Source organism: Protopterus annectens, chromosome 1.part0, assembly GCF_019279795.1.
Source record: "Protopterus annectens isolate FY-2018-M chromosome 1.part0, PAN1.0, whole genome shotgun sequence".
NCBI lineage: Eukaryota > Metazoa > Chordata > Ceratodontiformes > Protopteridae > Protopterus > Protopterus annectens.
The window spans coordinates 416,010,586-416,026,157 of NC_056725.1; the positions used below are offsets into that span (position 1 = coordinate 416,010,586).

General features: G+C 38.4%; 1 protein-coding gene across 2 annotated transcripts in view; it reads left to right on the plus strand.

Moving 5' to 3' along the window:
* CUL9 (cullin 9) overlaps window positions 1–15,572 on the plus strand; it is a 2,881,018-nt gene that overhangs the window by 819,461 nt on the left and 2,045,985 nt on the right. For both annotated transcript variants that reach the window (XM_044060287.1, XM_044060293.1), the window contains exon 14: window positions 9,690–9,917. In XM_044060287.1, coding sequence (XP_043916222.1) covers window positions 9,690–9,917 — 228 coding nt within the window. The remainder of the gene's footprint in view (window positions 1–9,689; window positions 9,918–15,572) is intronic.

The following is a 15,572-nucleotide window of genomic DNA, read 5'->3' on the forward strand; positions in this document are numbered from 1 at the left end:
GCCATCACTTCAGCCAGAAATGTTTCTGAGCTGCGAAGTCTCATGGCTGTGAGACTCTTCATCTTCCATTCAAACAGGGTATCCTCAGAAATAACCCATCCTTCATGCCCAAGGTGGTGTCCAGTGTGGCTCTCAACCAATCCATTCACTTGCCCACCTTCTTTACTAATCCCCAGGGCAAGGGGGAGAGGATTATTCACTCTCTAGATGTGCACAGACAGCTCAGATTCTGTTTGAATAGGACTAAATCCTTCAGAAAGTCTAATTAATTGCTGGTTAGCTTTGCTACAGGGGCAGAAGGCAAAGCCATCTCCAAGCAAACCATTTCCAAATGGATAGCTCACTGCATCCATTTCTGCTACAAACAGCATGGAAAGCCTTCCCCAAGGGGGTCAGGACACACTCCATCAGAGCAGCCTCCTCCTCTGCAGCTTTCCTCAGAGGAGTCCCAAGCAGGGACATCCTGGAGGCTGCCACCTGGACATCTGTTCACACTTTCACCAAGCATTACCACTTGCCTCTCTTCTCCAAATCCAGGACAGGGTTTGCCTCTGCAGTCTTGCAGGGAATCCTAGCCAGGCCCTAGTTTTCTTGACTGCCTCCACCCTTTTCCTCAGCTTTAGGAATCTACCCAAATGTGATGACTGCAACATTGAAACATGAAGAACATTGTACAGTTGTGTACGCTTACCATAAATGTAGATGTTAGAGTGTATTCACTGATGCAGTCCTGGTTTCCTTCCCTCCACCCCCCTTATTCTATCTTTCCTTACAAGGGACTTTTTGGTATTTATTTTCCACTGGTGGGGTTCTTCCACCAGAACCCGGCCGCCTACTTTGGGGGCTCCTGACAGGTTAAAGCAAGAAAAACTGATGCAATGGCGTCGGCTGCCTTAACTTATACTCCTGACGTTAGTCCTCAAGCGACAACACCTGACGTAGAAATGCTAAGTCTTGGTATTCAGGCTGGCCGAGAGCTACCCTGGCAAGGATTGCCCATGTGTGATGACTGCAACAGTGAATACACTCGAACATCTACATTTATGGTAAGTGTACACAACTATACTTTTGCTCTGCTTATTTAAATGAGCCAACTTATCTCTCTGCTATCTGAAACTCTGCATTCATTTTGACACATTTTTATCTCCATTCCTTTTTGCTCTCATTCTTTTGTCATTCACTTCTAAAGCCCCCATGCCAGACTTTTTGTTGTAATCTTTTTTCTGTTTGGAATATTTTTTATCACCTCCTGGTGAATATCCAGAATTTCAGTCCACTATGTCTAATCTCTTAGACCTATTCCTCACCCCCAATATATATTCATTTGGAATATTTTTGCATTCATATCTCGCTGGTCTAGATACTTCTCTTGTTTTCTTTAATTCTAAACTTTGCAACAAAAAGCTGGTCGTCTGAGTCGCATTCAACTCCATGTCTCGTTTTTGCTGAGTGTGTGAAGCTCTTTACTAAGCTTTAAAAATAAATATTCAAACCACAGTATTCATTTGGTTCAGTAATTTTCTTCAGGTAATCAATTCTAGTTATGTTGAAGTAATGTACAAAATTTGCATAATTTTTCAACATTGCTTATAGCATACCTTTGTCTTGAAGTAGCAGTATTACAAATCAGTCTGTAGTTCTTATTACAAACTTAATATCTGTTCAGAATTCCTTCAAATATAGTACAATTATTTTAGCTGTCCTGTTGTAATCCGTCATATTTTACTATTAATACACAGAAATTTTTAGAGGGTGGCCCCACCCCAAAGGCAGTCCATCTGTCCTGCTCAAGTATAGAGTCATCAAATCATGCTAAATCCTTCAGACTTTTCTGACACATTTTAAGTTCCATTATCTTTATCAATTAAATATTACTTTCCTCTCTTCATAAATTGAATAATTTAAGAGATTGTCATGGGGACTGTAAACCTTTCTAACCTTTTCAGTATCCACAGTGCCTCAACAAACCCATCCCAAGTAATGTCTGCTGTTTTGGTTATTCCATTTTAATCATAATAAGCATCCATGACTACACATTAAGATATGATGTCCTAAGGGAAAGGTGAGTGGGATGAGGCCAAGTACAAATTTGGAGTGCTGATTAAGGACTGCTTTCGTAACAGGATTGATTACAGGGTATAGGCAAAGAGAATGGAATAGGGGAGTGTTAGGTGAAGGACCAACTCTGGTAGAGTTCTTAGTTGATCACAAAAAGAAGTTTTTGTTGATATTTAGGTATATAAAATATTACATGATAACTATGAATTAATCAGAGGAGGTTAGAAAGGATCGGGAAGAGGGAATGGAAAGGCAGTATACAAAGGAACAATGGGAGGACATCTCTATGGCTGCCAAGTATGCAAGAAAGTCAAGAGGGTTTGTATTTTTGCATGGAAGTGTTTGCTGAGATATTTTATACCCCAAGCAGACATAAGAGAATAGCATATGCTGCAGTTATGGTGGAAAAGAGCAAAGTAATAAAGAACGTGTTTTTTCTTTAGGGGAATGTAACTAGATGGCCGAGTTTTAAAAAAAATCCCTACAGAGTACTTTGTCAGAAATGACGAAGGAGCAAATGGTTGTAACTACGAAAATGACTGATCTGGGTTATAGGATCTGAATTGTCCAGATGTAGTGTATAATATTGCTGGCTGGCAAGCAATTACTGAAAAATTGAACTCAGAATGTAAAGCAACTATAATGGAAGTACTGAATAGTGTAAAAAAGGATAAAAGAACTGGAGGGTTGGATCTTTAGAAATGTGAATGAACAAATTGCATTGAAATAGAATTTGGATTTCACAGATAAATGGAATTTGGACAATGAGTAACAGCTTAATTCAACGTCTCCCAGTGTGAAAAGAAAGCCAGTGAATTTATCACCTGTCATAACAGACGGGAATAATAACTTATTATGACAACACTTTCCATATTTTCTTTGTGTGAATGGTCTCAAAGGTATATACAAAAAAAAAAAACTAGTAGTAAATTATATTATACAATGCAAAGTGCAAATAGCTGTGCTGCAGTTGACACGGTTGAAAAAAAATGAGTGTGTGAATTTGAAAAAGAAAGGATTTCAGGATGGTTATTCAGTGGTATATTTGGGACAAAGGAAAAGGGAAATTATTTGTATTAATTTGGTAGAGGACCTCCAGTAGTGATAGAATAGGAAAAAGGTAATGGTAGATCTATAGTAGTAAATGGCTACTGCCAAGAGAGGGGGATTACACTGGAATGTATTTATATTCCACCTAAAACTGCTGCAATGGAGCTTAAGAAGATTTTGGAGAAATGATCAGCTTTTAAAAGGGAAATATATAGGTTTGGATTAAATTTGATTTGCAATAGTGAGGCTGTGTCTGGGCCCGCAAAAGGGGAATTGTAACAAAAGGGTGTAGATTTTGAAGAAATGTAAGAAAATATTTGCTATGGAAAGGGAATGTACATATTATTCCCCAAGGTAGAAAAATTGGGCTAGGCTAGACAGAGATACGTTTCACAGGAACATGTGCATTAAATTGAATGTTTTGATAGACATCCAGTAACTATTTCAGATCATGCACCAATAATAACTAAAAAAATGCAGGATACAATAAATAAAAATGAGACACTGGCACTTCCCCACCTATCTGTTAAACAGAGAAGAATTTAAGGAATAGTGGAAATTATTCTGGAGTTATTGGGGAAAATAGAAATTTCTTCCGAAAATATAGCTAGGGGATGGGAAAACATGAAAGTGGAGTTTAAAAATAGGGTAGAAATGAAAGAGAAATGGTTAAGAAGTAATACGAATTATTTAGCAGGACTGACAAAGGTTAAAGTGTTGCAGAATAGGAGGAATCTCACAGAACAAGAAGAGGTACAACAGCAGATTATTGGAGAAAATAAGGGACTGCCTTGATGATATGCATGAGTTTAGAAGTATTGCTTTTAAGCAACTGTTTTTGATAATGCCAGAGCACACAAACTTTTAGCACATAGGCTCAGGCAACTGAAAGTAGAAAGGATTGTTGCCAAGCAGGTAGCCTTGAACAATGAAAATAACTGGGGATCCTGTAGAGGTATTAGAAATATTTTGGAAGTTTTGCTGCTGTTGGGTCTTGATACAGAGTAAGCTGGGATTTTGAGTATGGCAATGGAAGCATTTGCATTTCCTCATAAAATAATTAAGTTGATTAGCTAGATATATGAGGGATCGCATGTGAAAATTGAAGTGGATTGGTTCCTGTCTGCTAAGTTCTTTTTGAGCAGAGTAAACAGACAGGTGTGTCCTCTCTCCCTGTGTTGTTTGTTATATTTAGAACCATTTCAGAAAAGAAGGGACTTGAAATTCAAGGATTTAATTGGTAAGATGGTCAAGAAAAGTTTGCTTTATTTGTAGATGTATTATTGTGCTTGATAAAAGCAGAAAAGGACATTTCAGTGTTGTGGATCATTTTGAGACCATTTAGAGTTTTTTCGGGGTACAAAATTAATGAACCTAAAGTCAAGGCAATAGTTGTAAACTATTTACCCACATATGAATTGGTTCAACAATTCCCATATTTATGGGGACATGATAAGTTAGGAGTATGGATTAAAAAGGATTCTGTTATTGCAGCTAAAGATCTATGGGGAGAGACTAAACAAAAGATGATGTAAAAACTGAGAAGTTAGAAACTTTGTTTTATGGATTTTTATAGCAAGATAAAAGCATTTAGTTTTTTTCACAGGTCAGTCATATTTTTACCATCCAGAGGAGAAATTGTGGATAGCAATTAGTAAAGAGTTGAAGTTTTTTTTTCTCTGAGGGCAAGAGTCAAGTGGGTTAAGTTGATCTTCCAGTAGAACAAGGTGGTTTGGGATGACCTGATTTGAATGAGTATTTCTTTGCTACATAGTTAAGACTCCTATACATAGCACACGCAGAAAGGTATAATTCAAAGTGTAAATGGATGATGAAATGTGGGGAGGGGGCTCAAGAAATAGGGAGAGATTTGGGGTTTTGGATGCAGATCTTTAAGGAGAATAGCCATACAGAATATTATATTTATAAAATAGCAGTTAAGTATTCTAAGAACTAAGCCCACATGCAAATGGTGGAAGGAGATTCAGCCAGTAGGGATAACTGCAATTGGGGGTACACAGCAGGCAAGAGGGGGCTGAAATTTACTGGAGAAAACTGGCAAAAGAACCAAGGTATTGGGTACAAATAATTTGGGAAAGGTAATAGAATGGGAAAAGTTCAAGAATTCATGTGAACTGCAGGTTAGAGATGGCCTTCCCTGTCAAGGGTTGATTGAGTATAGGTAAAGAGAAAGGAATAGTGGATCCTAAGTGAAAGACCAGCACTGGTAGAGATTTTAGAGGAATTTAGAACAGAAGCTGATGTTAAAAAAGGGATCATTAGTAGGGCATGTGCAGTATTGCATAACTATACAAATTAATCAGAAAAGGTTAGAAAGGTTTGGGAAGAGAGATTAAGCAATTCACAAAGAAATAATGTGAAGATATATGTATGGCTCCAACGTACGCAACAGTCTAGAAGATTTAGGATCTTTTCTGAAAATCTTTGCATAGGTAGATTTATACCCCAAACAGACTCCAAAGAATTTTTTCCTCAGGTAGATTGCAAATGTTTGGAGATATGATGGGGAGGAAGGAGGATATTAGAAACATATTTTTTGGGGGAGAGTAATGAGTTTGCAGACTTTAAAAATTCCCTACAGACTATCCTATTAGAAATACTGGGAGAGCAAGTTTGTGTAACTAAGAAAATTGTTTTTTGAGCTGCAATATAGAATCATAATTGCCTAGAGACATAATAAGGCCTTACTGAGTTTGAGTCTGGTAGCTGCCAAAAAAGCAATTATGAAAAAGTGGAAATCAAATTCTAAACCCAGCCATACTAGACATAGCGAATATAGTAACAGAAATAAAAGAACTGGATATGGGATCTTTAAAAATGGGTAGGAGCAAATTACATAGAAAAAATGGGAATTGTGGGAACTGTACATACAGAATAACATTTTGGAGGAGGAATGAGATGAAAGGGAAGGCAGGAATTGAATAAGCCATGGTAAATTTTGACATGCAATTACTGTACAAAAGATTATAAGTGAGGTATAATGTTTGCAACTGAAAATATGTCAGTATGGTATGTTTTCATTTATATAAATGTATGATTGCCTATGTCATAAATGATAATTCATTAAAGATGTTTAAAAAGTGGAATTTGTGGGAACATTACATGCAGAATAATGCTTAAAAGAGGAGTGAGGTTTAAGGGAAGGAAAGAATTAACAGCAATTTTATGTAATAGTGTAAATTAACATTCATTATAATGTACGAACATTGAAAAATGTTAGCTGTTAAATGAAAAATGTTAATTGTTTTTTATGTATGCGTACCTTTGTCATATTTTTTTAAATATGAGAATTCAGTAAAGGTGTTTAAAAAAGTTATGCCATAGGGGCCAATGGTGAAACCTTTCACTCTAAACTCAGTCTAAATTGTAATCATAAACCATGATAATATTTCTTGCCCAGACCTCAGCAACTAAATGTGATACTTTTCTAAACCCCTGTGAAAGAGGATTCCTAAACACTGCATTATACATCTCATTACTTCTTGCCAATCTAACCATGTCAGGTGTAACATGAACTTAGTCTGTATTCTATTTGACATTTAGACTTGATATATTCGTATATTTACTTGTATGTCGTGATGTTTAAAACCTGGCCTCATGAATATTCCGTCCTACTGTTAATATTGCATTTCTCAGAAGTGCCATCATGGTATCCAGGTAGCCGCTTTTCAACCTTTAGTTAGTTTGGTGAAAAGTTTAACAGGTCATTTTTATTAACAATGTTCAACTTGCATTATTCCACCTGTCAGATGTTTGTCTTAATCTTAAAGTCAAGCAATATTTCAACCTGTTCCAGTATTCAAACTTTGTTTTATGTAGTTCTGCTGGCTGGCTTAATTTGTATAGGCCAGTAACTATTTTCAAGCGAGCCTCGTGGTCAGTCATACTAACTAGGGAAAATTAAGCCAGGACACACTGAAAGTATCCCTGCGCTTTTCGAGAAGTTCCATGGAATATTTTATATCCACCTCACACACCATCTCAGGAGATGGTACTTCAGTTTAATGTTTCTTCCAAAAGATGACAGCCCTCCCCCCAATGCTGCACTGTAGTGTCAGTATGAAGTACTGAAAAATAATGACTTGTGGGAACATGGGGTACTAGGCTTATAAGGGCCAGTAGCCTAGTAACTTGCTATAATCCAAAGTGCCTGGTGTGGGCCTAAAACCTATGGTCTTCTGGTCTTCCACCTTCAGCGACAAATGTGATGCTTGTTGGGCCACTGACACAGAAAATCTAAGATGGATATTGGTTGAAGTCAAACAGTAGTGAAGTCAAAAGTCTTTATATATGCAAACAGTACTGGTCGTGTAGCCCTACCTACACCTGCATATCATTGTGTACTAAATTAGAATGTTGCATGTATGGCGTGTTACAAATACATGCGTTACTATCCATCCATTCACCAGTTAAATAGCCTAATGATAAATTTAACAAGTCCTCTTGATTAGGAGAGTTTCAACCTGTTGGCATTATTCAGACTTTGATATCTAACCATTAAGATCTAAATAGAATTTTAATCTACATGTATTATTCAAGCTTCCAAATAGGTGCCTACTAATTTAAGTCAGATAGTAAAATTGGTTCAAACATATCTAAAAGTCATCCGTAGCCTTTAAAAGGTTAAACTTGGCAATATGTGTTACATTACATTTAATTAACTTCACAGTAATCAAACGTGAGTTTTATATGTAGCATTCGCAGTCATGTCAACCAAGCATATGTAATATATAATGTAGGCATTTTATATGTGGGCATCAGTCATATAAAGTCTTGCCACTTTGCTCATTCCCTAGGGTGTAACCTGTTTTAGTATACCATACTCTTGTGACTTTCTTAAATCCCCTACGACCAACAAGATTGACTGCTACTTCTAAAGAATACTGCATTGAATATGGCATAACATTTAAGGCAGTGAAGTCAAGCTACAAACTTGCGAACGCCTTTAAACTCCTAAAAGTTTTTACAGCAAACCCTACTGAATTTAAGGGACTACAAGCATGCCAACCTCAACCTACTATGTTATAAAGTGTCAACATTCATATAAGGCTGCACTTCCCCTAACCTCATTACAGCAGCAGACTTCACTAAGGAATTCAGTCTACACCTACTTAGAAACAAAATGCGTAGTGCTAGTTCTTGCTTGAACCAGATGTTATGGGAAATATGAAAATAAACCACCATGGTGGCTCACCACCATAAATAAGTTCTAAAAGAAAAGACTGAAACTCCTTAAATTACATAGCAGATCCAAAACCCTTATCATGGAAAATATCAGAAGCATTACAGAAGAAGAAGAAAAAAAAAACACTCAGGCCCATGAACTTACAGTGGCCCCTGAAGCCAAAGATAATCATAAATCTAATCTTGGGTAATGTTAAAAAAGTAAGAAAGTGCTCTACACTGCTTTGAACATATTCATAACTCATAGCAGTAGTGTAGTATTTTTCCCCTGTGATTTGTTCTAGTAGCAATTTCCCAAAAACTGGATTATTTTCAGTAGTTTCCATTTGCATCCTGGAATGTTAACTCATTAGGTGATGCAGTACTTCATGGCCTGGTTGCTTGTTTAAAGTGGATCTTGTCACAGTTCCAGGGACATTATATCTTGATGTTCATTTCTGTCATAACATTAAGTAGGGGTTAGGAGATGTCTCACTATATTTTTGCAGATTTACTTTCCCAAGAGAGCTGGTATATATTTAAAAATGCCTTTGCAAATGTACCTAGAAAAGTTACTGTTGTAAGGGTCTACCAGATTTAATAAAGATAGGACTCTGTCCTAGAGGAAGATGTAATTGGTCCTCTGTCATGAGAAAGTTACATAACTTCATAACGTTTGATGTGCAAGCCCAGGTCCATATTTCTGCAGGTTGGGGGATCTTTGCAGAGAACATTGTTTCTTTGAACTGGCTAATAATGATATCTGGCTTTAGTCTTAGAGGTAGAAGAAGATTAATTAGGTCCTTGAAGTCTTATAAGTTTATAACTTTTGTTTACTAGGGACAAAAACTGCAGGGGAACTTCAGGAATCTCCTACATCTACAATTCTTGGGAAGTACCGTGTGATGATTGAGGATTGTGGTCCTCTCTGTACTTAGTGTGTGGTTTCAGGCATCTTCTTTCTTTGAAATATTCCTGTCTGGAATTTCTGCAAGATGTCTGTCTGAGGTCAATGGTTTTATTATACAGTTATGTCTTTACTAGGTTGAACTTTTTTGTATTCATTATCTGAAATGAATGTTACCTTCTTGTGGATTTGCCCTGGTGTTGTATTTGGTTTTCTCTTGGCAGATTGCTTCAGAGATCATGTTTGATGGGCTGCAGCGGAGAGAGAGCTTGAGATTGTAACAACTTCGATGTTGCATATAACCCTTAAGTAGCCCACACTGTATGGTGCTTGGAGGAAGGCTAGTACTGATAGCTCAGTATTCAAAAGGTGTTACTCCACAGTGTTAGAGAACTCTCTTAAATCTTTATTATTGGTTTTGTGTGATTTTTTTTTTTTTCTTTCAGCCTTTTTTACTCTACAAGTTGACACTTTTTCTTTGTCTTCACAGGTGCTTCAGGAATTCCTTCGTTTTCTCTTCCGACTGGCCACAACCAACAAAGATTATGCAGTAGTAATGTGCCGTCTTGGTACCAAGGAAGCTCTAGCCAAAGCACTTGAGAAGCACAGCTCAAACCTGCTGCTAATCTCAGAGCTTAGAGATCTTATCAGTGATTGTGAAAAGTATGCCAGCCTTTACAAGCAGATGACAACTAGTATACTTGCCGGCTGTATCCAGGTAGCAACAGTTCTTTTTCTCTTCAGTAGGCTTACCTGTGGGTGTTGAAATACCTCATTGTGCGATGTTTAACAGTTTATTTTCCTTCAGGGTGTTTTGATTATTGTTACAAGATGAGAATTTTGTAGTGATAGCTTCATGCCAGTATCTTTCTGTCAGTTCTGATGCACAAGAGCTACCTTCCTTGATAACCTGGCCATCATTTATTGAAGTATTAGTTGTTTTATCATAAGGATTGTTGACAGTCATAATATGAGCATATACCACAGTCCATCATTATTCTTCCAGCCAGATCTGAAAAGAAGTCTTATTTATCGGGGGAGCTTGATTACTTCTAGTGTCCAGTAGAGCAGTGCATAGCCTTTTGCCTTTCTTTTTTTTTTTTTTTGCCACTGAAGTTAACTGTATGGTTTCTTTCTTAATCCAATCATCTCTTTCTTGCTTATCTTAGAGAAAGAGAAACACTCTTTTTTTTAATTTTGTGTTGAGCCCATTTACTGTTGTGACTGCCATCTGTTTAGTGTATTATTTTAATGTAATTTTACTGATTGATTGTAGTTAAAGATGCCCTAGAAAAGTATAACTGAAACATGTTCTTTTTGGAAACATATTTTCCCTGTGGAGCACTGTTTATAGTGTCCTTTTTGCTGTCGTAGAAAGGTCATAGTATAGACAATTGTGAAGTTAAGTTGACTGTTAAATCACTGAATCAGAAAAAATATTCTGACAGGTTATTCACCTTTGGACCTTCTTGGAATACTGTAAACCCAATGGTGTAGCACATAAATGTGTCTCTGCTTCAGGAGGAGGAGGATTCACTTCTGAGGCTAAACACTTCCAGAAAAAAGAGCAGAAAGCATGAAAAAGTCTCCTAAGCACATGTAAGAATGAAGAAATCAGAATCTTTTTCAACTGAGATTACTAAGAAATCAGGATCTTTTTCAACTGAGATTACTAGTTTTTGTGTAGGACAGATGACAAAAGCCTTGTCATAAATTCTACTCCATCCTTCTTTGTGAAACTTGAGAATCCCATGATCTAAGAAGTTTTATTTTCTGCTGAAAGGGGTCCATCTCAGATGACTACTTCTACCCAAGAAATGCATAATGTGGTGGAGTTAGGAAAAAGGCTCTTCTGGTATGATTTTTAGTGGAGTACCTCCCAATGCACTAATCACAACATGCAGAAATATTACTTTTACTTCTAATCAGTGCTTACCTGATCAGTGATGTAATTGTGTTGTTTCTATGTTGCAATTAGTGTAGAACATTGGGAGACAGAAGACGTCTGCATTTGGCTGGAGTTTTAAACTGTTTTTTTTAAATATTAATAGTAGCAGGAAATATTTATAAAATAGGAATTATATATCCAGAATTGCACACTTCTGAGGGTACATTTATTTTCAGAGATGAAGTTGTGCCACAATTGGATGTGTGTGCAAGCTCTTCTGCAGCAGGTGTTAAACAGGATGATGTAACCCTTTGTGAGCAGATTCTATTTCCTCCTGCCCTCCTTGTTGAAACCGTATTGCCAGCTGTTATAGTAGTGGGTGACCACAGTCTGTGGTGATCATCTCCAGGACAGTGAAATACTACAGCTGTGTGGAGGACGATGCATGATTGGACATCCCAGTGGCCAGACCTTGGCTGATCAGATGTCAGTAGCAGAGTTTCCCAGTGAATTTCCATTTAGTTTTAGTTATAAAATGCCTGTAGATTAGTTGTTTGCTTTACTGTAGACTGCTACTCCTGTATTCCCCTTCTCCCTGGTCCTTTCCATCTCAATACTGAAAAAGGGGGAGGGGAGGTCTGTTCTTCCTGTAGATTGACCTGATTCAGACTGAGACAAGATTGTAGTGGCTTATTTTGACCATATCCTCTTCCCATCTGAGCTACCTGGGTGATGAAACACAGACATTGAGGGATAACCTGTCCTGGGTTCCCCTTCCGAGGACATCTCTCTGTAGTCATATACAAGCGCATTAAAAAATATATTTCAGAGTTAAGGGGGCTGGCCCCTACCAAGAAAGAGTTGCCATTGAAGATTTTTAGAGTATCAACAACTCTGCCAGTTATCAAGGCCTTCGGAATATTGATTCCTTTCTGAAATCTTGCTAGTATCACCAGACCACTGAAATCCCAGCTAAGTTCTGTTGTATGTAGTAACAGTTTCAGCATCTGTACAAAAACACTGTACTAGAATTGTCTTGCATTAAAAGGTAGATGTTCTAAGGTGGTCTTTGGTCTTAATTGTGCTTGCAAGTAGCAAAAATAACAGCACTGCTGGAAAGGAGCATGTTGGTCACTATGACTTATCAGTGGCATCAATTCTTAAATGAATATAATGCAGTACTGGGAGAGATATCTTATGCCAGATTAATGAATTGGCTGAAAGCATTTTTGGTTCCACTCAGAGAGATCATCAGTAAGCTATCTCATACTGCAGAAAAAGTGGAAAACGTGATAGTGTGATTATGGCACCATGGATTCATGGTTTACAGTTGTTACAATACCTAATTGTGAATCCATGCTTTCCCTGATGATATTCAAGGGCAGCTCGTAGATATCCTTTAAGGAAAAAGTACTTTGGAGTCCTTTCCCAGGAGGTTTTCAAAATTTGAAAAAGAACTGGAAGCACTAAAGTCTGAGCAGCTGTTTCTTCAGCCAGCCCACATGTGCAGTAGGAAATGGGTTTCCACTGAAAATTTGTGTAGGGTAAGTGTACTGTCTGGAGTAGCAAAACTATACACGCAGGAAAGGAGAATATAGCAGGGATGTGGACAGGAATAGAGGGCGTTACCCCCCCCCCCCTTAAAAATACATTTAATTTATAACAATGAGTTACATGGTTTGCCTTTTTTGAGAATTGCATTAACTTTTTCAGTGGGTCAGAACTTGAATTATATTGGAAATATCCTTTTAAGGCTTGACCCCTGTATAGAAGCCATCAGACCAAGCATGAACAGTACTAGAAGTGTAGGTAGTTTCACAAGAGGCAGCAGTCCTAGAGGAAGAAAAAGGGGTAAGGCTAGGCACCACCAAGAACAGAAACCCAAAAACAAGTTCCTCCTCCATCAGCAGTAAGTCTGCAGCTATAACTGTATGGCTCATTCTGATCTTCCCCCAACCCTAGGCCTGTTGTTGATCAGAATTTCAGTGGTTTCATCTGATCTTGAATAACTGAGGAAAGTTGTAGATACCAGCTACGTCAGAGATTGGTCAATTTCCATACAGAACCTGCTCCAACAATCACTGTCCATTGCAAGGCAGCTGTGGGGCTGCAAATGTTCCTGAGAGTCTCCTGTGTAGGGGGGTGGTAGTTCAAGAGTATTTGTTGTTCAAAAGATGACGACCAGGGAAGGTTTGTCCTTGACCTGGTAAGTTTGAACAGCTCTGTGGCATACAAAATACTCATGATGCTTGCTTTGACAACACTACACCCTGTTTGGCTGAAGGTGGACTTTTCATTTATCTCTGGCATAAGGGATGTTTATGTTGCATATCAGTATTTATAGGGCGCAGGCAGTTCCTTATTCAGAGGGAGGGAAGAAGAATCCCACCCACTGTCTGATGTCATAGAGCACTGATAAAATACATGGGACTCCCCTCTACAGATACAAGGACTGCTTGACACTTAAAACTTTCCCCTGACTAGTACTCCCCCCCCCCACCCCCTCCCACAGTGCCCAGCTTCCTCCTGTCTTTCCAGTTGTTTCTTGTTATGAAAAAGTTGGCACTGCAGAATGGCTTGTGGTTTTGGCTATATTAAGGTTTAATGAACTCGCATCAAGAAGAAGAAATTAGTCCCTTTAGTCAGTGTATGTAAAATACATTTTTCTTTTGAAGTCTGAGCATCTGTTGGCTGACCAAGACTAATATGTTCTTAGACCTCTATTCACCTGCATTCCCAGCCTCCTCATCAGGAAAGTGTGCTTCTTATAGACAACCACCATGGTTGACAGTTATATTGGTTGTCTCATTCATCTAGGGCTGGAGCATGAGAGCCGCCAGTGTTGTATTTTTTTTTTTACTGAGTTCATTGAAATTATAAAGGATTACAAAAGGCAGACCCTGAAAAATTATTTAATTTCTCATTAGCTGTAAGAACTGGAGAAGCAACCTAGGGAATCCCTAACTTGTACTTGCCTACATACTGGCTGTCTTCTGATTAACTTTCCTCCTCTAGTATGTCAAAACATAGGAATGCAGCCAAGAGCTCCTGCATTTCAAGCACAAATATAAGGAACCTGGTGAACTAGGTAAGCATGAGTTTAGATTCATGAAAAGCAAACGATAATCATTTGCAAAAAATGCCGATGTTAATAGATACGGCCCACAACCATCGGTCTTAGTGCAGCCAACTTTGTCATATTGTTGTTTCACACATCCCAATTTCAACTCCTCCTCCTCCTACTCCTGAAAAGACACTTTTGACACCTTGGACTATGACCATATGGCTACTAAAATAAAAAAGTATTGAGGAAAAATTCTATATAGGGCTGTATTGCTGATAACACTAGGTTTTGGGCAGTAAGCATTTACCAGAGTAACATCAGCTGTCTTAACCCAAGTTTTCCTTGCATCAAACACTCTAGCAGTGGCTTTTCTGATGTTGGAGCACCCGACATTGGTCCTTCTGGTTTCAGTGTATCTGATACCAATCTTCTGATGCTAGTTTTCCCAATGTTGGCTCAACGTAAGCTGACCTCTTCAGATCATCCCTTTCCAGTGACTGTTACACAGGCCCAGGTCTTCAGAAGTGTATTTCTACAGCCATGCTGCAACAGGATTACAAACATTTTTTTCCATACCCCAGGAGGATGGCTATGTCTCATGGACAGTCTTTTCCTGGGGCACTTGTTATTCCTTCTCACATGCCCAGGTTTTTCTACCAACCCCCCACTTTAGCTTTATTTTTGTGTGTTAAAATAAACATTCAAACAATTAAAAGTGAAAAGTTAGGCCAACACATCTTGCTCTACTACTTCTGGCCTCTTCTAAGTTTTAACCTCATGTCTTTAATCTCTAGGCAGACAGTCTGCTCCAGGAGAGGCCCAGATTTATGTATCTCTGGTTTACCGAAATCTGAGACCCTGAAAGGCCACGGGCAAAACTGATGATCTAGAACCTTTTAGGGTCTGGCACTGGCCCCCATTTCAGAAGAAATCTGGAAAGTTGAATATGATGCTTCTGATGTTCTTCGTGTTTCACTGTTGCAGTCATCACATTTGAGTTATCTGCTTGCAGTAGCCCTCAGTCAGCCTGATTATCGAACTCTTGGGTCCAGCGTCGGTTGCTGTCTCTTCTTCCATAACATCAGGTAGTCAGGGGTATAAAGCATGCAGCTGACGCCATTACATCCGTCTTTCTTGCCGTGCCTGAAGCAGAAGCAGTTCACAAGTGCTGGTCGGCCGACTCCTGAAAGTTTCGTTTTCGAGTTTCAGAACCAAAGTTTTCAACTAAAGCTAATTACCCCGTTGGGGAAACTTTTTCTTGCTCTAAACCGATGTCAGTAAAAGTCAATAATTGTATTTCTTATGGAAAGCAAATACCTCATAAAGATTTTCATTCGTACTGTATTCCTTGCCTAGGCCCTGACCACGACATACCTCGCTGTCTGTTTTGTGCCTTATTTAAACAACAAACTATTAGTCGT